Source organism: Amia ocellicauda, chromosome 17 (genome assembly GCF_036373705.1).
Source record: "Amia ocellicauda isolate fAmiCal2 chromosome 17, fAmiCal2.hap1, whole genome shotgun sequence".
Taxonomy (NCBI): Eukaryota; Metazoa; Chordata; class Actinopteri; order Amiiformes; family Amiidae; genus Amia; species Amia ocellicauda.
In genome coordinates this window covers 17,745,410-17,766,837 of record NC_089866.1, presented here as the reverse complement: position 1 = coordinate 17,766,837, position 21,428 = coordinate 17,745,410, and the positions used below count along the sequence as shown (strand labels likewise).

The following is a 21,428-nucleotide window of genomic DNA, read 5'->3' as shown; positions in this document are numbered from 1 at the left end:
AAGCACTTGTCTTAACTCATTAATCAAATGTCACATTTAAAAACGCCTCTTTCAGACAGTTCTCTAAGTTGCCAGATGTTAACTACAGAAAGAAACATTCCAGGTTAATTACTTAAACAACTGTGTAACTGTGTGTTTTGCTTTGTTTTTTGCACTTGCTCTGTAAATTGATCACTTCAGCATCCACTTGCATAACCACTCCTTACTATTCTGCCTAATCCATAAGGCCTCTCTATCCCCGGATCATTGTCATGGTAGAAAGCTAAACTAAATCTACACGCCAGTTCCTAACAACCCAATATCAGTATTGCAGATGTAACATCACAGGACATCCCATTCCTGTATTTTCCTTATTACATTTACCTCCTCACAGTGTCATAGCAAGTTGACTTTCTTTCAGGATTTTTTTTTTATATTAACGTGTCCCTGAATTTGACACTCCCCAGTTTGTTTTTAAACTCTCACAACATAGAGATACAGCCATCCCTTGTCATACAGTACACCTGTGGTATTGTATTGCTCAAATGTGTAATCTTTATTTTAGATTTTCCTTTCTTACTCTAATAATTTCCTTTTTTTCCAAAGGTTTCAGCTAGTGGATCAAAACAAATATGTTTTCACTCCAACTGGTGGAAATATGCACATTTCTGGCAAACGTGGGAATTCCTTATTAATTCCATACATTCAAGAATTGTTGCTGTGTCTCTTTCTACCTGCTTATCTAATGTCTAATTGACATAACTTAATTAATGTAATTCTATGAACTTTTATTTTTATATATATAAAGTTAGCATTGCAGCAAACAATAAGGGTAAGGAATCCACTAGATGCTGCTCTATTGGTGAATAAATGAAAAACCATGTAACGTTTCAGCTATATGAGCTCAAACTCTTGTGTGTGGGGGTTGGGATGGGGGGGGGGTAAGGGAAGAATTTAATGAAAATAAATACTTTGAAAGGTTTTGTTCAAATGGCACTGAGGAGTAGGTATTTCCCCTCCGCCATCATTCAAAAAACAAAACTCATTATGCATCTTCTCACATTCAGAAGAGTGGGGGAGGGGGACAAGTTTAATAAAGGTGACATATTGTAACTTTCTGTCTTTGTATTGTATCTGAAAAGGGTTTTCGTGTGGCAGGGTGGATTTGCAACAATAACAAAGACCTAAAATCCTTCACTTGTATGTCTGTTCACTAATCTGGTCTGGCTGTGGTGAAAGAATAAACTGAACTCCAGATTCTTGGATTGCCTTATTCAGACTTGGAACCCCAGTGAATATGATTATAAACTCCCCGCCTACAGATAAACCCATTGGGGAGTCACTGGTTTAAACCTACAAAAAGAGCCAGTGTATCATGAATACATCCCTTCTTTGGTGTAAGCCATGAAAAAACCTAAAAGCTTAAAAACATTAGAAACATGCGAACAGCATCTAACTATTACATAACACAAAGAATTGATATGATGCCTATATCTGAAATGGGTACATGTTCATTTCAATCCAATACATATATACATATACATACAAACATGCATGCATACACACATACATACATATGACACACCAATGGCTTGGGATTACTGTCATAATACAAATGAGATGCGGGCAGCAGCTGCATGACAAAATGCTTGGAAACACTTCTAGCTGAGGCCTGAGCGTTTGCAGTAAAAATCTGCTAGAAATAATCTAGCCGAGCCACCTTTTTTCCACCACCTGCAGAATGCGCAAGCTCACATCAGCCCACTGCAGCTTCTTCATTTATTACACAGCACGCAAACCCACATTTATGAACACATACAGGCGAAAGAAGGAGAAATAACAGCATTGCTCTGGCAAAACATTTCAACTGTGTCACCGAATCCCCAGCCCTCCCGAGAAAAAGCATTAGCACATCTCCCGTCCATAATGCGCATGGATGTGTGGTAATGATGATCAGACACTGGCTCATGTCGGCTTACCTCCAGGGTTCTTATCTCTTTTTGTGTCAAGTCGTTGGATGTGGCACATTTGGTCCTTAAACCCTCCAAACTGGAGATGCTAATGTCTATCATGTTTTGCACCAGCTCGCACTGCTGCAGGGCTTTTTGCAAACTCAGATGCTGCTCTTCGGTTTTTGTCATATTTTCCTCATCCATAGTTTGCGAGCAGTGGTCCCCCCCCCCCCACCACCCCCCCTTTTCTTTCTTTTTTTTTTTCCTTTCCTCCCGTGATCGTATTAGATTCTGTAGGAGCACCCCCCCCCCCAAAAAAAAAAAAAAAAAAAAAAAAAAGACAGTCGCTTTAGAAAAAAAACGCCAACGCGACCAAAAACAGCGCAAGCATCCACTCCCGATCAGATCAATCAATCAATCCGATCAGACAATGGTTTCAGAGAGGGTCCGCTTTAAAGAAGAAAACGCCAGTATTATGTGGAAGGCGACTCCATTGGAAGCGTCCTGTCTGGATCCCCTCTCGGAGCGGGACTGCTGTCATCGGCGCAGTCCAGGTAGTGGTGCTGATGCTGAGGGCTCGGGCAGACACAATATAGAGCAATTCAAGAGAAATCAAATTAGATCTCAGCCTTCGCCTCAGCTCCGTGCAGCGCTTGTAAGCTTCAATCGAGGTAATAACCGGGTGGCTCAGGCTGGCACAGTGGGCACAGACGAGGCGCCGTGCGGATGGCGTTCAGAGGCGCTGTGTGCATTGGGTGCAGGTGCTCCCCGTCTCCCGTGCCAGCAGCTGCATCCCGGCTCTCTCCCTCCACACCGACATGTTGCCTGTCAATCAAATCCACAGCAATAGCAGCAGCGGCGACAGAGGCAGCGGCAGCACAGTTAGCTAGATAGGGAAGGTGGGGGGGGGGTTTCTCGCGAGATAAGGCTTCCCTCAATGCAGTGAGCTCACTGTTTCAACTCTCCAACCTTTGAGCTACATTTACTGTGGGTGCCACTTGATTTTGGGGTTGGTCTTTATGCTTGCTTTGTTGCAAGTGAGTTGCATGCAGTACATGTGTTTGTCTTTGGGAAAAGCATGATTCGGATTTAAAGGCACTCAATTGGTATGTAACACAAGCAGGAGTGTGTTGAATTAAAAATAACCTGGGCTATATGGGATTAGGGTATTTTAGAATAGTTGCATTCAAGCAGGGTTACACAGTTGACAATTTGTACATTTTTGGGCTGTAGACTTTTAATGTCTACTCCTGTGTAGTTCTTCATAGTAATTAATGTACTGCTTGGGTTATTCTTTGTGTATTTTGTGCAAATTGCAAGGGACTCTTTATTATTATTATTATTATTATTATTATTATTATTATTATTATTATTATTATTATTTCTTGGCAGACGCCCTTATCAATTTACATAAAACATAGCAATTCAAAATATAATACATTTTACAACTTCCAATTTACAATTTAAGTGGTGCATCTCTATCTTGTCTGAGCTCAATCACACATCTTGTTTGATTCAACCAGATTTATGCAGATCTGAGGGATTTCATGAAATTGTTTATATAAAGTGCACATAATAGTGCAGGATCTCCTAATTTCAATTCAATCTGAAGACTGTCGTATGGGTGGATTAGCACTGTTTGTATTTGCTCATTTGTGACCCACTACATATATTAGATTCAGATGGAAGAAATCAAAATGATAGGTCTTGTATTATAAAAAAAACACACACACTGAGTATGGCATGTTAGAGAAGGAGCTGTGATAAGACACTGCATAATCAGTCCAAGCCAAAGGGGATATACAGTGAGGAGGTATTCACTGGAATTTTCTGATCTCTTGTGGCAGGTTTCACACACCTCAATTCACACAAGTCTTGGGCTACACTACCTAAAATAAAATATCATTGGCTGGTCCAAGACTAGGGCTAATCTGAGTTTGTGAAACTAGCCCTTAATGTGTCAAATGCAGGGTAGTATTCCACTAATGACTAATGATTTAGCAATTTTGTATATTCTTTTACGCCAAGCAATTTATTGAGACCACAGTGAGCAGTAGAATAAATTCAGTTGTAGAATAATTTGCAGAAATGTACCTTCCCCGAGTGTTTTTCTCCTGACATGAACCCTTTCCATGCTCTCGCGTTCCCGATGAGAAGGCTCCTCAGCTGCAAGGGCCCCCGTTAATTGTATCCCTGTGCAGTCTTTGTCAGCAGCAGTCTTTGTGTTTACCGTATAGTTATGCCTTTTGCAGAACAGACACCAACCTTGTGTGATTGAGGTAACAGAACACAGCCTAGGACAGGCTGAAAGTACATCCTGTTTCAATGTATGTGCTGTGACAGTTCATATTTTTTAGTGGGAAAAGGGGCATAAACATTTTGGAAGACTAAATGAGGGTGTCAGTGCGAATGAGAGAGTTGTGGCAGCGTTGTAGATTCTTTTGACATTTTCTCAGTGTCACCTGCAGAGTGAGACAAAGCCTCTAGAGACCATCTTAGTGCAGTGGATACCAATATACAAGCACACAGGAAAACCACTTTAAAAAACAAACAAACAAGAAGAGCTTATTCTCGGCGTTTTGGTATAACGTTTTCACAGCTGAGAGGGAGAACAAAGCTTACAGTTATGTTCTTAAATCCTGTTTTTATGTCAGCAAGAGACAAGTGTATCAAAAGAAATTCAGTATATATCATGCATTTATTGATTGACTCACTTCCACATATTTATGAAAACTAGATGAAAGTGCTGTTTTTAACATTAATCTACAAGTATAACAGAATTTAATTTTTACGGATTTACTGATATATCACTGATTTGAATGAAGGACATTGAAACATTTATGTTGTACCATACATTTTAATTCAACAGTGTAAGTGACAGCTCTCAGCTTTTTCATATATAAATCATCTGAACTTTCCAAGGGCTCCACTACAATATACCTACTGCTTGGATTAAAATCTAAATTATTATTAGTATTATTATTATTATTGCTTTGGTTGTTATTATTTAGCAGCCTTACACACACACTTGCAAATAACAAACACACATTTACCTTCATACACATCCTATATCAAGGAAAACATCACTATAACTAATATCTACATTACAGTGTATAAAATAATGAGATTAGCCCTGATCTGTAGGTGCAATATTAACAGATGCAAACTCAAGCATGGTGTGATCTGTCAAAAACATACACTTTACGATAATGTCGCCAACTAAGCTGCAGTTCTTCTGTCGGCCGATCCCGCCTCTGTTGCGCAAAGCGTCTTCTGATTGGACAGCCGCCTGCCGTAAAGTGGTTTCTGCGGCGCACGGAGGAAGTGTGTTTACATGCACTTCATGTGGAAAACGCGCCAACTGCAGGATTGGGAGATTCAAGCGATTGTACTATAATAGCAAGTAGCACTTTTAAAACATGGCTTCAACGAGCAAGACGCCTTTGCAGTCAAGAAACTTACCCTGGTAGGTTTTGTAGTTCTCTACTATGTGTGGGAACAAACTTGAATTTTGCGGTTTCCCCTGTAGAGCATTTGCTGTGGATGTGAATTGATTGTAGTGTACTTTTGCTATTCCCTATATCATCACACCATAAAAATGAATAATGATTTGTGTGCATTAACGCTCTGTACATTACTGTGGTTGACAGAGGGTTTTTCCTTAGTGTGGATCTGAAAGTACAGCACCAGGATTATAACATATATCATTATAACTACAAACAAAACATGTGACAGCTCTATTAGGATAGATATAGCCTACCAAACGATACTTTATATCAGTTTAGAAACTGCATGTTGTCATTCTCGTAATATGACTTGAATAATTCTTGCTGTCCAGTTTCTTATACTAGAATACAGCAGTATGGCCAGATGCCTTTCTTTGAACGTATTGCAATTACAGGACATGCAGTCGAACTGTAATTCGCCGTCTTTCGGATTCAAAGTTTTAATAAGACAATTTCCTAGCACACAGGAGAAGACCTGGTTCGGTGTCAGTAGAGAAACATTGTCTTAATATTAATCTCTTGCAGGGTTGAAAAATACAGACCCCAGACCCTAGACGACCTGATTTCACATCAAGACATTCTTACTACAAGTATGTATCATCTGTCAATCACTGCTCTCCTGTGGGTTTATTCATGTTTTGTGAGTTGCTTTTTTAAATCTGAATTTATACTGGATCCTATTCCCATTCTGTACCACATTGATTTTATCCCAAGTTAGGTATGAAATAACCCACTGTTGGTTTCACTGTGGGTCCTCTGTTTCAGTTCAGAAATTTATAAGCGAGGATCGGCTGCCACATCTCCTGTTCTATGGACCGCCGGGCACCGGGAAGACCTCCACCATCCTGGCGTGTGCCAAACAGCTGTACAAGATTAAAGAGTTCAACTCAATGGTTTTGGAGGTAATTTGACAAATCGCCACAGAAAGCAGAGAGTCACAATCTGAATGGTTTACATGCTTATTTTTCCCCATGCCAGTCTGTATTAACCATCCCCACCTTGTCCTTTCAATTATAGTTGCTTAAATATACAATTCCTGATTTACCAAATGGAAAACGTATCTACTACAGCTTACTAATCAGTGTTTAGGATTTGTAAAGGTAGTTTTACCAGTTTGGCATTTAATCTTGGTGTAAAGTTGTTCGATTCACAAGGTTCCTAATTCTTCTTAGCTGAACGCATCGGATGACAGAGGGATTGATGTCGTCCGGGGACCCGTTCTGAATTTTGCCAGCACCAGGACCATTTTTAAGTAAGTATATTCTTCCACTGTTAAGTATATGGTGTATTTGATTTGTGCACAACCAGGGATTGTAAAATATTTTTTTATATAATTCTGCGAAAACCCTCTTTAAAAAAATATAATAATAACATCTACATTTTGCTCATTTTTAGCAAGGGGTTTAAGCTGGTTATTCTAGATGAAGCCGATGCGATGACCCAGGATGCTCAGAACGCTTTGAGAAGAGGTAACCATCTGCTTTGCTCGTCGCCACACTGTGCACCAACTGTCCCAAGGACTTGAAGTAATTTATACCAGCCAATTACATAACGCACATTAGTGCAGCTCTGTTTTACCTGTGTGATCTCGCCTCCACAACACCTCACATCTTCGCAAGAACGGCAGAGGATGCAGTCAATTGAGTGCCTTTTATTTGTCTTCCTCTCCCTCTCTTCTATCTGCTGATTCCCTCGCTCTCCTCTGGCAGTGATTGAAAAGTTCACCGAAAACACACGGTTCTGTTTGATCTGTAACTACCTGTCCAAGATCATCCCCGCGCTGCAGTCTCGCTGCACCCGGTTCCGCTTTGGCCCGCTGTCCCAGGAACAGATGGTCCCCAGGCTGGAGTATGTCATCCAGCAGGAGAAGTGAGTGCAATTATCGGCGCACGGTTGTTTTCAACACATGCTGTCAGTAACAGCATTCGTTTAATGACATTTCTTTCTGGGAGACTGTTGGAATTGCCATCTTCTGGAGACGACTGGTGTTGGTTTCCAGGAATGCACAGTGAGTATCTGGACTGATATCCAGGTAAGATCAGTTGCTCAAATAATAAAATAATAAGGTGAGATAAAAGAATCTTAATTACGGTTTACCAATTGTGAATAGAAGAGTTGTTGTTGTTGTATTTACCTAATTAAGGGCATGTTCCACTACAGAAGTGCTCTAAATTGTTTCGCACCAGTGAGTTGTGCTGCAGGTGTCAGGATGTGGTTCTTGCTGTAGTAGGTTGAGTTGATTGCCTGCCTAATGGTCGCCAAGCATTCAGTTTGCCCTGTAATTAACACTTTCAAATATCCCTGAATATCCTTTTTTTAGTAGACTCGCACTAGGCTTAATAATGATGTATTTGGGGATTGTTTTGCAATCTTATTAATATTAATATTAGATTTTGTCACCTGTGATTTAGCATTGATGTAACTCCTGATGGAATGAAGGCCATTGTGACTTTATCCACTGGAGACATGAGACGATCGCTGAACATCTTACAGGTGCGCTATTCTACACACAACTCGTACAGCACTGCTCTCTGTTTACATTCTTCATATGCTCTATATAATGTTGAATGTGTTTGGGAGCAGAGCACCAGTATGGCCTATGGAAAGGTAACTGAAGAGACGGTGTACACCTGCACCGGCCACCCGCTGAAGTCAGACATCGCCAACATCCTGGACTGGTCGCTCAACAAGGACTTCACTGGAGCTTACAAACGTATCCTTTACACGAATAGTGTCGTTCTGGCAGAATTTAGCTAGATCTTGTGCTGATGTCTTAATTATCACAGAGAACATTTATATTCCTTGACCGCCGCTGCTTCAAAGAAATCTTGGAGCTTAAGACGCTGAAAGGATTGGCTCTGCACGATATTCTGACAGAGATTCACCTTCTGTTACACAGAGGTAGGTGTCAGGACGTCTTACTGTACATACATATTGTACTGCAATATCAAATACTCTCCTTTTAATTGTGGTTGACTAATTAAGGTGAATTACAAATGCTCTTGAAACATGAATGATAAACAATAAGCTAAACAAAGTTGTACCATCACATCATCTTGTATGATACTGCAACATGTGTTGCTGCACTGCACAGTTCAGGTCTTCTTACAACCCCAGACTCTTACTGGAAGTTCTGGAAAATCCCTTTTCAGCTAAAAGTGTGTGTGTAGGAATTGTAGCCCACCAGATTCTGAGTATTATAGACTATAAAGTCCTTCTTCATGGATTCTTGGCTACATTCATATTCCATGTTTGGGTAAAATAAATCCTGTGGGGGTGTAACATAAATAAATAAATAAATAAATAAATATATGCACATACAAAAGAGAGTATGATCTAGCCGTTACGTATTATTTTTAGTTGGTATCCGTTTAAATCGGGTGAGCTGTTCTTTATCTGTACAGACTGGGAGATTTGAAGGTGCTTTTATGGCATTGAGATGTTCAGGTTAAACAAAAACCTCTCCAGGGTGCGATGGGCGCAGTGCCGCAGGTCAGTCCACGGAGGAATACCCGGAGGAGACGGGCCCTGAATCTGACACCGTCGGCACGGTGACGCCGGCTGCTTTCTTGCTCTGGTTTCCCTGGAGACACTTTGCGGTTTCCATGACAGCAGGATGTTCCTATTGTGGGTGGGGCCTCTGAGCAGCTCTGGAGCGAGGGCCGCCCCCCCACTGCCTGCTGCGCTTTGGGGGGAATCTTTATTCTATTCTACATAGTGATAGTGGTTTCTGTTAAGAATATTTAACACGTGGTTTAGGAATAGATCCACGTGTGCAGACTGGTAGACTTTCCCTGTTGCTGAATAAGTTTATTAAGATGCACATGGTTTTTAAAAGCTCTGGGTGTAATATCTTATTGGAAACATGTATCTTGATTCATGTGTAGTCTGGTGAATTCGTTGGAATTGTATTTTAATATCACATTCCTGTCCACCTTTGTTAAGCCAGTGACCTTAAAATTATGCAATAATAACATCTTTCATCAATAGTTTATATATTTTTTTCCCCCCAATGTTGTTCAGAGCCCTTTAAACAGACCTTTACACAGGCCGGGGTTTGAGGTGAATCTGAGATCTTCTGATAAAAACCTTTCACTCTCCTGCAGGAAGGTGTCTGTGTACAAGACAATGCTGACATTGTTGTCTTATCGTGTGTCGATTCTTGGTGAGCAGAGAAGCCAATGGGTTGTAATAGCAGAGGTACACATTCAGGCTAGTCTTTACTGTACGCTCTGCAGTCTTGTGTTGAACTTTTAACTGTAATACTTTTCCCCTTATTTTTAACAGTTGACTTTCCTCCTTCCATTCGCATTGGATTGCTCATCAAGTTGGCAGATATTGAGTAAGTTGGGTTTTGCTTGTAAGACTGAATTTGGTGGTGGTGGAAATTAAATTTACTATTTTAAAACTCAAAAAACAGAAAAAGGGGAACATTTTATTATTAGTAGTAGTATTACATTTCTAAGCAGATGCCCATATGCAGGGGACTTACAATTGCAATAAATTGCAATATTTTTACATAAATTACCCATTTAATACCCATAATATAATTTGTTAACTAGCTGTCAAGCTAAACATTTATTTTGAAGATTCAGGAAATGCTGCAAAAATGTATAGCAATGTATATTCTTAAAACTAATTCCAAAAAATAAAAGGTACCTTCCATTTGTGCAGTGCTGTGGGTTGCTTCATGAAGCTTGTGTTTGTTGACAGTGCTCGCTTTTATTTGATCACAAAGAAAACAAACGAAATGCAGAACAAGATCTGCATCGTGATAAAAGATCAACAGATGGCTTGCAGAGATAATCCTGGTCTAACCACTCGTCTCGCATCGTTGTGAAACCTGTCGCTTTCTGAGTAACCTTTCCAGGACGCGTTGAAGGTACAGTAGGTGCCGAGCGATACCGTGCCCTGGTGTTGGTGGGTAAATCTCCCTGTTCTCAGATTAACGTCAGAGCTGCATTCTTCCTTCGTAATGTTTTTATTTTGGACCACAAAGCCGCACTAGATCGGGCATATCTGATTTAGTACTACGATTGGCTTGTTTTTCTTTTATGAACAACAACTGGTGGAATATTTAAGCATGTTATCAGGTCCTTATCTTGCACTGCCAATGAAACTGATACTGTATTAGAATAGTAATGGGCAACACAGGACATTAGCTCTGCTCCCTGTTAAACTTCATGACCTTGTGGCACATCATGCTTTTAAAGCTTGTATTTGCAGTGCATGCTGTCAAAAATACGAAAATAGGGTTTGGGTAAATAAGCAAAACTAAAAATACTTGTTCAACAAACCATCAAAGGCTGTTAGGCGTTAACTGTATTGACCGTCCTATCCTTGTCATTTAGAAAAGAAAGAAAAAGCTCATTATATGGAATTTGTATGTCTATTAGCTAGGCTTATATTATGCAGGATTTCAGTAAATTCATGTGTTTTTTGGTAAACCACTCGGTGCTGCTCATTGAACCGGTTTCTAAATGGGTCATGCTTTCTTACTATCCGGTGTCAGTGTTTCACATACGTTTCTCTCAGGCTGGGAGATTTTGTCTAGTTTCACTCTTAATTTATAAATTATACAAATTTGTGGTCAAACTGCTGGATTTTAATCATTACAGAATCCCAGAGCTCTGCCACCTCCACACTTTCTTTTTCTTTCCCCCCCCGTCGTTCAAAGTTTGGTTTTTACTTTCCGTGTGCGAGATGAACTCCGGCCCGACGCTTGGCAGTCATCTGAACGTCTGCGCGAGATCTCCCTGTCTAGCATTGGGTTTGCTGGGCTTACAGATTCAGAAGTGGCAGTTTAGAGTAAATCTATTCCATAAAGTCTGGGGTCTCAACTGCTCAGAGTAATCTGAATACAAATACTAAGTGAAACCACAACTTTAGTTTCCTGAGCAAATTTGAATCTTCTGCAGAGCACAAGGTTGTGGTTAGGGAGGTGTTGCGATTGAGCTGCCATTTGTTGACCTTTTTAACAAGCAACTGAGTAACACACTGATGCCTTTAATTGTGTGAAAAACTAAATTTTATTATCGTATTTCTATTTCTTTAGGTATAGGTTAGCTTCGGGGACAAATGAGAAGATTCAGTTGAGCTCCATGATCGCTGCTTTCCAGGGTGCTCGGGATCTCGTGCTCTCTGATACCTAGGGCCCGACCGACACTTTCACACTTGAAATGGGATGGAAAAAAAAGACTCCACTCTTCCCAGATTTGTTGGAATAAATGAACAGACGCTGCAGAGAAGCAATTCATTTTCTTCCAGCATTCCCCCAAATGTGTCGCCAGTCAATTAAGGACATTTGAAGCTGTTTCCGTAGAAACCTATGGTAGTGCTTTTACCTGGCTTATTAATGTTTGCATAAGAAACATACAATTGTAATCTAAATAAGTGGTTAAGCCCTCAGGCAATAAAGCAGCATGTATAATTAATTTTCCAAACATATGAAAATGCAGAACAAGATGTTACCTTTTGTAATAAAACCTTTTTGTAATATTTGACTTCTCGTCTTTTATTACTCCTTAGTAAATTAATTTACTAAGATCTACTGGAATTGCCCTTAATTACAGTGACACAATTGTCATCATTTTGGCTCTGTATGCCACCACAATAGATTTGAAAGGAAACAATGTATTCTTTAAGAGACTTTCATCTGTAATTTGAGGGTAGTTACATCCAAATTGGGTGAAAGGTTTAGGAATTACACCCATTTTTATATGTGGTCCCCCCAATTTTAGGGGCTCAAAAGTATTTGGACAAACTAACATAATCATGAATAAAATCATGAGTTTCAATACTTGATTGCAAATCCTTTGCAGTCAATGACTGCCTGAAGTCTGGAACCCATAGACGTCACCAGATGCTGGGTTTCTTCCCTGGTGATGCTCTGCCAGGCCTGCACTGCAGCTGTCTTTAGTTCCTGCTTGTTCTTGGGGCGTTTTGCCTTTCAAATCCATTGTGGTGGCATACCAGAAATGACAATTGTGTCACTGTCCAAATATTTATGGACCTAACTGTATATGATTTAAAAGAATTGATGCACAACAATTGTTTGAAATATTTTATTTGGCTTTAGTAATCCAATAAAGTGATATAATCAGGGGCTGGAAGACAATACTGTAGAGTTTAGCACTTCTATTCACATGTACTGTCTAAAAGCACAGAAGAATTAATTTGGAAATCTGCCTGAAATGTGGTCGCCAAATTGTGAACAGCTGCTCAACAGTAGAGCATTTCAAATCACAAAAAAAACAGTACAGTTAAGCCTAATATTGTCTAAAATTAACTTTAATAATTATTTATTTATTGGCAGATGCCCTTATCTGGGGCGATTTCCAGTTTACACAGCATTACACAAAAACAAAAATGATCAAGTAATTTTGAGCACTAAGTTAAAAACGTTTCACAAATCACAGGTGTGCCCTACGTCCCAGTTATTCTGTTTGAGGCATGAAATGGTTATGAAATATGAAGTGATGTACTGTGGAACTGAGAATGTACACAAAGGAAACGTATACACCATACTGTCTAAGACATATACAAATATATTTACTACCAAAAAAAAAAAAAAAGTGTTCATGTACAACCTTTGAAAATAAAGGTTTAAATACCACCCAGTCCTTCCATCTTATTCTAAGATGTTCTCGTTTTAGACTTCAGAAGCATTACAACGGCTAAAACTATCCTTAATAAATAAAATGTGGTTTGGTCTTTAGCAATGTTATTTGTATAGGTGAGGAGTTTATACCGGTAAAGTAATGATTATATTATTGGAATGTTATGGAAATCTCCAGTTTGAGTTTAGAAATATGACTATAAAATCTGATGTTTGTGAACTTCAGTTATCTGTCGCTTGTTTTTAGGGTTTGTAAATCTGTATAAAAACAAAACAAATCAAGTTCTAAACCTATCTGGCAGCAAAACATTTCGGAATGTCTTTTTCTGCTCTTAATGCAGGTTGACCATAAAATAAAAATACAATAAAAAATTAAATTTGGCATATATTAATTTATAAAAATATAAATTTTAAATTAATAAAGCTTTATATAATCTCACGTAATCAACAAGTACATTTCACAAAAACTTTATCAGTAGCAGAAATTATTCCTGTAATAAACATTCATTATTATGTATTTATTGTAACGGTTTCGTACATGCATACGAGCCTAGAAAAGCTGTCTTTTAAAATCTCAGCTCCAGTGCTTCTAGTTCAGAGAGAGGACTTCCTGCATGTGGTGCAGATCGGTTCTTTCATGGTATTGTTTAAGTGTCCCGTACGTTAGGAAGTCCTTCATTTTGTTGGGGATGGGCAGCGCCATTACCTGGTGTGTGGGCACAGAGTGGCGCAGGGAGGAGCGGCTCAGGTGGCGTAGGCTGGGCACAATCCTCGGCGTGCTCCAGAACTGCACGTACCCGTCCCTCGTCCTGCAAACACAGGTCCTCCCCGCGTCAGTCAAGGTGGTAACTTGATTTAGTCTCTTACTTCACTTGGTGTTTGAAACCCTAACACACTTGCAGGTGGGTTAACGTTTTTTTTACCATGAATTTGAAACAAATGACAAAGGGAGAGATTTACCCTGTCGCGACGATGCCCCCTTGTGGGTGGAATGCACAGCACAGCCCGTTGGAAACAGGAGCCTCTGTGTCAACGACTGGATCATCAAGCCCAAGTGCCCAGATTCTCATAGCTCTGGGAAACAACCCACAGTTTTACAGTGTTCATATTTCACAATAAGCTATACAATGCTACCAAACTCAAGTGGTACATCACATCTACCTGGTCAAACCCAACTCACTGAAGCAATTTGAATTGAATTTTTTTTCTTTTTATATACCCATTATATGATGCTTTTCACAAGTCTACTCTTTATCCCTGGTTATATTTATGTGTACATTTGACACATGCAGTTATTTCTTACCTGTCCTCAGCAACCGATGCAAAATATAACCCTTCAGGGGAGAAGCGTACTGCTCTCACTGAGATGTCAGGGGCCGATGGAAAATATGGAGGAGGGAAGCAGTGACTGGAAGACACATTAGCAATGCTGGTTACTAAATCACATTTAGCCAAATTCTACAGATTGGACATGATACAGAACTCCTCAAATCCTAAACATAGTTCTGCTACTGGCCATGCGATGAAGTGCCAGCCGTGCACGTTGTAACGGAAGACTATTTTGAACGATCCAAACAAAGGCCAGACTCGCAGGCCGTACCTCAGCTTCATAAGCGGCTCTCCGGTGTACGGGTCCCACAGGATGATCTGCTTGGAGAAGGCAGCCGTGATCAGCAGAGCCCCGTCAGGTGAAAAGTCACAGGAAACCAGGAAGTAGCGGCTGCCTTCCAGGTTCTTGATGAAGGTGTACGACCGCATGCTCCATAAATAAACCTTGCAGGCAAATTATCCTTTTTATTCATTCAAGGTCAAACTTGTCAACAATTAACTAGACCCACCGCACCCAGCTTCAACCAATATAACAAAGGAAATTACACTACAAATAAAAGCAAAATATGACACACTTTTGGTCTGTACAGTTTTATGTGAAGAAAAAATGTTATATGGGTCATTTTCCCAAATCTAGTGTTACACGAGAGTACAAAATTGAACATGTCTATCTGTCTGTTATATTCTTGTGTTTTTTAAATTATGAAATGCTTTATCGAAAGACTGTATGGAAAAATAATCAACCAGCTACATGTTGTGCTAGTGGCATATTTTTACCACCACCCCCTAGGGTTTTGACTGGAACAAAGACACTGAACTGAGGTGTACAAAAAGTATGTAAACAAATATAATCTTGTGATCTTGGCTGTCTGATATGTTCATTCTAACATATCAACAATGCCTGCATGCATGTGTGGGTGCTCATGAGAGTCTGGTGTTACATCTGTACAAATGTGCTGCGGCCATGTTTGGGTGTGTTTTATTCTCTGGCACGCCTAACAACATTTTGCTACGAACAAAAATCTTTTCATTGTAATTCGATTGTATTCAATATGACCTTATTACTTTAAATTCACACGATCAAGTCGATCTTTTTTGCTGACGGAAGTCTCTGTCGCAACATGAGACAAAATCACTGGTTCCACTCCTTCTAAATTTACCAACTGTGATTTTCCCGCCAACAGTAGATTATTTATAAATGCAGACTAATTTCATTTTATTGGATGTTGAGTGCTAAACAATAAGTTCCTTTCAGGTACTGATCGATCATGATTTCTGGACACCTCGCTCGCAGAAACTAATTCTTTTTAATTATTACATAACACTGCACGCATTCTCATCCACAATTTTACGAAACCGACTATTTCTTTTGTGGTTATACGCATCTGATAATAAATCATGATTCTGTAGTTTCTATTCAATACTGCGATGAACACATTCACGTGCTATAAAGACACCAAGTGTTTTGATTGCTATGTGGGCAAAAAGTAGTGAATAACTACCTCAACGTTTTATCCTTATCAATTATTATGTTTTAATATCAGTCTAAATTCTGTTTATAATGAATAAGTAAAGCAGACAATCATTCAGAGCTATTTTTGTTTAAAAAATATACCCGCGCATGTGACAAAATGGCATCTAAAAATCTGCAACTTTTCGTGATCAAATTACACGAAAATGGTATGGATTTCACTACTGAAATGATCAGATTTCCTAATTTTGTCTGCATGTGAAGATATGTATTAATGGTATATGTTTTGGAAGAATGACTCATATCAGTGTGGTCACATTCAAACCCTGTGAAGCACTCACTAGATTGTGTCCACAAACGGAAGCAATCAAGCTGCAGTCGGGCGAAACACAGCAACTGTAGACCCAGTTTATGTGGCCAGTCAATACATGTGCTTTTTTACCTGTAGAAAACAAAATTCAACTGTAAGGGGTGGTTTCACAGCCTCTGATCAGTGCACATCTTGGATTACCCCTTTTTATTGCTGTTGTGCTACTGTTATCACATAAAACATCTTCATTATGAACAGTCTGGGATAAAGGAAACATTCAGCAAAACACCTTTTCTGCAGTTATGATGAGAGATGTTTGTCTCCCTTGCTACTGCACTGACTGAAACTACAGCAAGCTAGAAAACTGAAGGGCTTCACATTGTGCAATACTGAAGCTAATATGAACCCTGTTTCAGGAATATCGGTGGTACACTTAGACAGTAAATCTTAGATAGGCACCACAAACACATACAAAAAGGAAGTCACAACTACAGGGTTATATCTGAGGTTATCTTTGATTGGCAAACTAGAGTAAATTTAGTTTACTTTAGTCAGAAACTCTCACTAGCAAAATGAAACAAATATTGACTCACGGTCATTGGTTAAGTCCCAGATCCGGAGAGTCTTATCACGGGAACCTGAAACCAGGTTTAATCCGCCGTTGGGTGCAAAGGTCAAATCCCTGACCACGTCCTGATGTCCGGTGAGATTAAAGAGAATATGACCTGAAAGAGGAAGCAGACGCACTCTGTATAATTGCCAACACAGTATACATATAAAACATCAGCAGCTGCGCGGGCAACACACAGGGCCATGTGGGCAAAGGTTACCTTCTATATTCAGCCTGACAACCAACCTGCTTTACACTACAACGTGAAGGCACTTCAAAAGGTTCACCACTTCCACACAGCATGAGATACAATGCCAATGAATGGGGGTTCCCACATCTCCCAGTTACAAAGCCACCCAGCTGCCATCATTGGTCATCCCAGCACTTGATATTGGTTGCCTAGTGTAACCACAAGTGCCTTGCCATCTGGAAAACAGATTTAAATGTTCCTTACATCCCTCTATTACCATGTCTCACCTGTTCTGACCTCCCAGACTTTAATATTCCCATTGTTTAGACCTGTGGCAAGAAGTAAGCTTGACAAAACATCCGTAGACGGTCCAGGTTTTGAGTCGTGCATCTGAGTTTCTGCGTGTTTAGACAGACGTGGTCCAAAAGCCAAACTCCACACTGTCTGCCCACAGTCCAAAGTCTTCTCTTTCTTCATGTTTTTCCTCCTGGCTGTATTATAATTGTAATTCTTGCATGCTGAGCTCCAGTGGTCCCTGAGAGGATTAAAAAAAAATATGAAATTATAGTTTGAAAATAAACAATTTTAAATTTGTGTAACCCCCGAACTCACAGGGTGATGTATTGAAACCCGATCAATGATTTAAACCTTCACACTGAGGCCTAGACGAAATCAAGACAGTAACCTACCCTTGAATTGCAAACTCCAAACTTGTATCTTATTGTGTTTCAGTCATAAATGGTGACTATTGACTGAAAGATGGCTATTGACAATAAAGTACACCACAATTGGGTACAAGTTTGTAAGTTGTCATTAGTAGGAAGGTCAAAGACTAGATGGAGTTCAGCCTAAATGTCCTTGATTGATTCAGTGACATACTCAGGGCCAGGGCCAGGGTCCTCCTCCAGGGGCCACAGCAGCAGTTTCACGATCCCGTGGCCCAGTGACCACGCGAAGTAGGACCCGTCAGGAGAGAACTCCACACTCCAGGTCTCACAGCCCGCCCGGCCGTCCAGCGGCTGAGGGTGAACTGGCTTCAGCTCCCCAATCAAAGTAGCCTTTTCTGATGAGGGGCACAAGAACAGGTCATATTTAATAATGTAAAATTGTTTCATTTATTTCTTGCAGCTGAACGAATGACGGCACAGATATATAATGGTATCAAATAACCACATCAGCCAATATATTTTGGGTTTCTTAACATCTTTAATACATAATTGGCTTTTTTGTGATGTACCACTATTAAAAGGGAAGACTGTCAAACAAAATAAACACTTTGAAATATACAGCTCTGGAAAAAATTAAGAGACCACTACAAATTCAGAAATCAATGTTAAGTGGTCTCTGGTTTCCTAGAGCTCTGTGTGTGTGTATCAAATAATGTATTATGTAACAACACAAGATGGAATATCTTAACAGACTTTAAAGTCTACAGTGAGGGAAAAAAGTATTTGATCCCCTGCTGATTTTGTACGTTTGCCCACTGACAAACAAATGATCAGTCTATAATTTTAATGGTAGGTGTATTTTAACAGTGAGAGACAGAATAACAACAACAAAAATCCAGAAAAACGCATTTCAAAAAAGTTATAAATTGATTTGCATGTTAATGAGGGAAATAAGTATTTGACCCCTTCGACTTAGTACTTGGTGGCAAAACCCTTGTTGGCAATTACAGAGGTCAGACGTTTCTTGTAGTTGGCCACCAGGTTTGCACACATCTCAGGAGGGATTTTGTCCCTCTCCTCTTTGCAGATCCTCTCCAAGTCATTAAGGTTTCGAGGCTGATGTTTGGCAACTCGAACCTTCAGCTCCCTCCACAGATTTTCTATGGGATTAAGGTCTGGAGACTGGCTAGGCCACTCCAGGACCTTAATGTGCTTCTTCTTGAGCCACTCCTTTGTTGCCTTGGCTGTGTGTTATGGGTTATTGTCATGCTGGAATACCCATCCACGACCCATTTTCAATGCCCTGGCTGAGGGAAGGAGGTTCTCACCCAAGATTTGACGGTACATGGCCCTGTCCATCGTCCCTTTGATGCGGTGCAGTTGTCCTGTCCCCTTAGCAGAAAAACACCCCCAAAGCATAATGTTTCCACCTACATGTTTGACGGTGGGGATGGTGTTCTTGGGGTCATTCCTCCTCCTCCAAACACGGCGAGTTGAGTTGATGCCAAAGAGCTCGATTTTTATCTCATCTGACCACAACACTTTCACCCAGTTCTCCTCTGAATCATTCAGATGTTGGCAAACTTCAGACGGGCCTGTACATGTGCTTTCTTGAGCAGGGGGACCTTGCGGGCGCTGCAGGATTTCAGTCCTTCACGGCGTAGTGCGTTACCAATTGTTTTCTTGGTGATTATGGTCCCAGCTGCCTTGAGATCATTAACAAGATCCTCCTGTGTAGTTCTGGGCTGATTCCTCACCGTTCTCATGATCATTGAAACTCCACGAGGTGAGATCTTGCATGGAGCCCCAGACCGAGGGAGACTGACAGTTATTTTGTGTTTCTTCCATTTGCGAATAATCGCAACAACTGTTGTCACCTTCTCGCCAAGCTGCTTGGCGATGGTCTTGTAGCCCATTCCAGCCTTGTGTAGGTCTACAATCTTGTCCCTGACATCCTTGGACAGCTCTTTGGTCTTGGCCATGGTGGAGAGTTTGGAATCAGATTGATTGATTGCTTCTGTGGACAGATGTCTTTTATACAGGTAACGAGCTGAGATTAGGAGCACTCCCTTTAAGAGAGTGCTCCTAATCTCAGTTTGTTACCTGTATAAAAGACACCTGGGAGCCAGAAATCTTGCTGATTGATAGGGGATCAAATACTTATTTCCCTCATTAACATGCAAATCAATTTATAACTTGTTATTCTGTCTCTCACTGTTAAAATACACCTACCATTAAAATTATAGACTGATCATTTCTTTGTCAGTGGGCAAACGTACAAAATCAGCAGGGGATCAAATACTTTTTTTTCCTCACTGTATGTCAAGCTACACACAAGCTTTCTATGCACATGGGTAATATCAAGCGAAATTTTCACTTTCAAGGTTACAAATTGTCAAAACAAGTCAAGACTTGTAAGCTATTGTTTTCTGAAAGGCAAAGAGTTGTAAACAAATACATTGTAACCAGAGTTATATAGCCTACACCAACCTACACAGGGATTATCATGGAGATATGATATTTAAACTGTTTCTTTAAAACATAATGCATATAATAATAATAATTTTACATTTTAGAAGACACAAGGTACTGTATTTAATACATTACAATTTTATCCCATAAATATATCATGTTTTATAAAAAACTAAATCCACTTACTCTACATAAAACAAACACAAGAGAAGCAGGCTCTTTAAAGGGCAGGTCTCGATGCAGAAATGAACAGTGATTGCTCAGGTACATGCTTTTCTGGCTACAGTATCTCATTAAGCATCTAAAATACGTGCAGGCTACAAAATACCATTTGATCATTTCAATAACACCACAAGCACAACATAAAACAGTGTTTACAATATATATATAACATTCATTTCGCGTTGACAACAAACCACATGCTATTCCTATAACTGACACCCACACAAAAGGCAGAATGGCGACATCGGCCAGATCCCGAATGAGATAAATGTGAGAAATTCAGTGGAAATGAAATGTCTGTCTGTCTGTCTGTCTGTCGGTCGGTCGGTCGGTTAGACATCTTACCTCTGCAGTCTCTGCTCCTGGGTTTGTACTCAAAGGGGTTCACGTCCATCTGCATGGCTGAAGTCAAGAAAGCCTTGCTCTGTGCGTTTGTATTCAGCTATGTGACTGACTGTTGTTTTTTGAATAAACAGAAATGTATTTTCCCCAGCAGTGAAATCACCTGCGACCCTGACTCCATCCAACGGCAAACAGACACCGCCAGCAAATAACAACACTTCCGACTTCCTACTTCTGCGTGTTTCCTCTAGTGGTTATCACGGGAGAAAAAACAAAACCGTGATAATGAAATAAACCCCGACATCTTCACAAATATACGTATTTCTACATAAGCCCTGTCCAAGGCCAAGGCTGCGCCGCTGCGCCGCTTCCTGCTTCCCCGCTGACGCGCACACGTGTTCCGGCTGCAACGCACCGCGGCGCTATATTGCGCTATATTGCTCTGCTCCTGCGGTTTCATCAGAGATCGCTTCACAATGGCACACAACTGTTCATTTTGTAAATGTTGCATGATCATGCTGCCTCTGTATCTTTCCTTTGCGTCATTTGGGTGGATGTCAATCGCATTTTAAACCCGGTTAATTCCTACATGGCATCCTGACAGGAGAGCTGCAATACAGTATGTATATACATGATCAGCCATAGCATTATGACCACTGACAGCTGAAGTGAATAACACTGATAATCTCGTTATCATGGCACCTGTCAGTGGGTGGGATATATTAGGCAGAATGTGAACATTTTGTCCTCAAAGTTGAT

The 21,428-nt window shown here is 40.2% G+C and overlaps 3 protein-coding genes across 4 annotated transcripts in view; 1 reads left to right on the top strand and 2 right to left on the bottom strand.

Annotated features, from left to right (window-relative positions):
• ksr2 (kinase suppressor of ras 2) overlaps positions 1–2,139 on the bottom strand; it is a 78,483-nt gene extending 76,344 nt beyond the window's left edge. For both annotated transcript variants that reach the window (XM_066689415.1, XM_066689414.1), the window contains exon 1: positions 1,959–2,139. In XM_066689415.1, the coding sequence (XP_066545512.1) occupies positions 1,959–2,135 (177 nt within the window). In that variant the 5' untranslated portion in view covers positions 2,136–2,139. The remainder of the gene's footprint in view (positions 1–1,958) is intronic.
• Positions 2,140–5,240: 3,101 nt separating this feature from the next.
• rfc5 (replication factor C (activator 1) 5) lies at positions 5,241–11,935 on the top strand. The gene is made up of 11 exons (XM_066689496.1): positions 5,241–5,397; positions 5,963–6,027; positions 6,203–6,339; positions 6,610–6,689; positions 6,833–6,906; positions 7,147–7,306; positions 7,849–7,930; positions 8,021–8,150; positions 8,261–8,338; positions 9,725–9,779; positions 11,493–11,935. Exons 1-11 carry the CDS (start codon positions 5,351–5,353, stop codon positions 11,587–11,589), a joined length of 1,005 nt encoding a protein of 334 aa, XP_066545593.1. The 5' UTR covers positions 5,241–5,350; the 3' UTR covers positions 11,590–11,935.
• Positions 11,936–12,487: 552 nt separating this feature from the next.
• Positions 12,488–21,077, bottom strand: wsb2 (WD repeat and SOCS box containing 2). The gene is made up of 9 exons (XM_066689451.1): positions 20,673–21,077; positions 17,845–18,028; positions 17,253–17,500; positions 16,759–16,890; positions 16,197–16,297; positions 14,656–14,828; positions 14,359–14,463; positions 14,016–14,129; positions 12,488–13,864 (listed from the first exon to the last, which is right to left on the bottom strand). Exons 1-9 carry the CDS (start codon positions 20,725–20,727, stop codon positions 13,645–13,647), a joined length of 1,332 nt encoding a protein of 443 aa, XP_066545548.1. The 5' UTR covers positions 20,728–21,077; the 3' UTR covers positions 12,488–13,644.
• Positions 21,078–21,428: the final 351 nt, after the last annotated feature.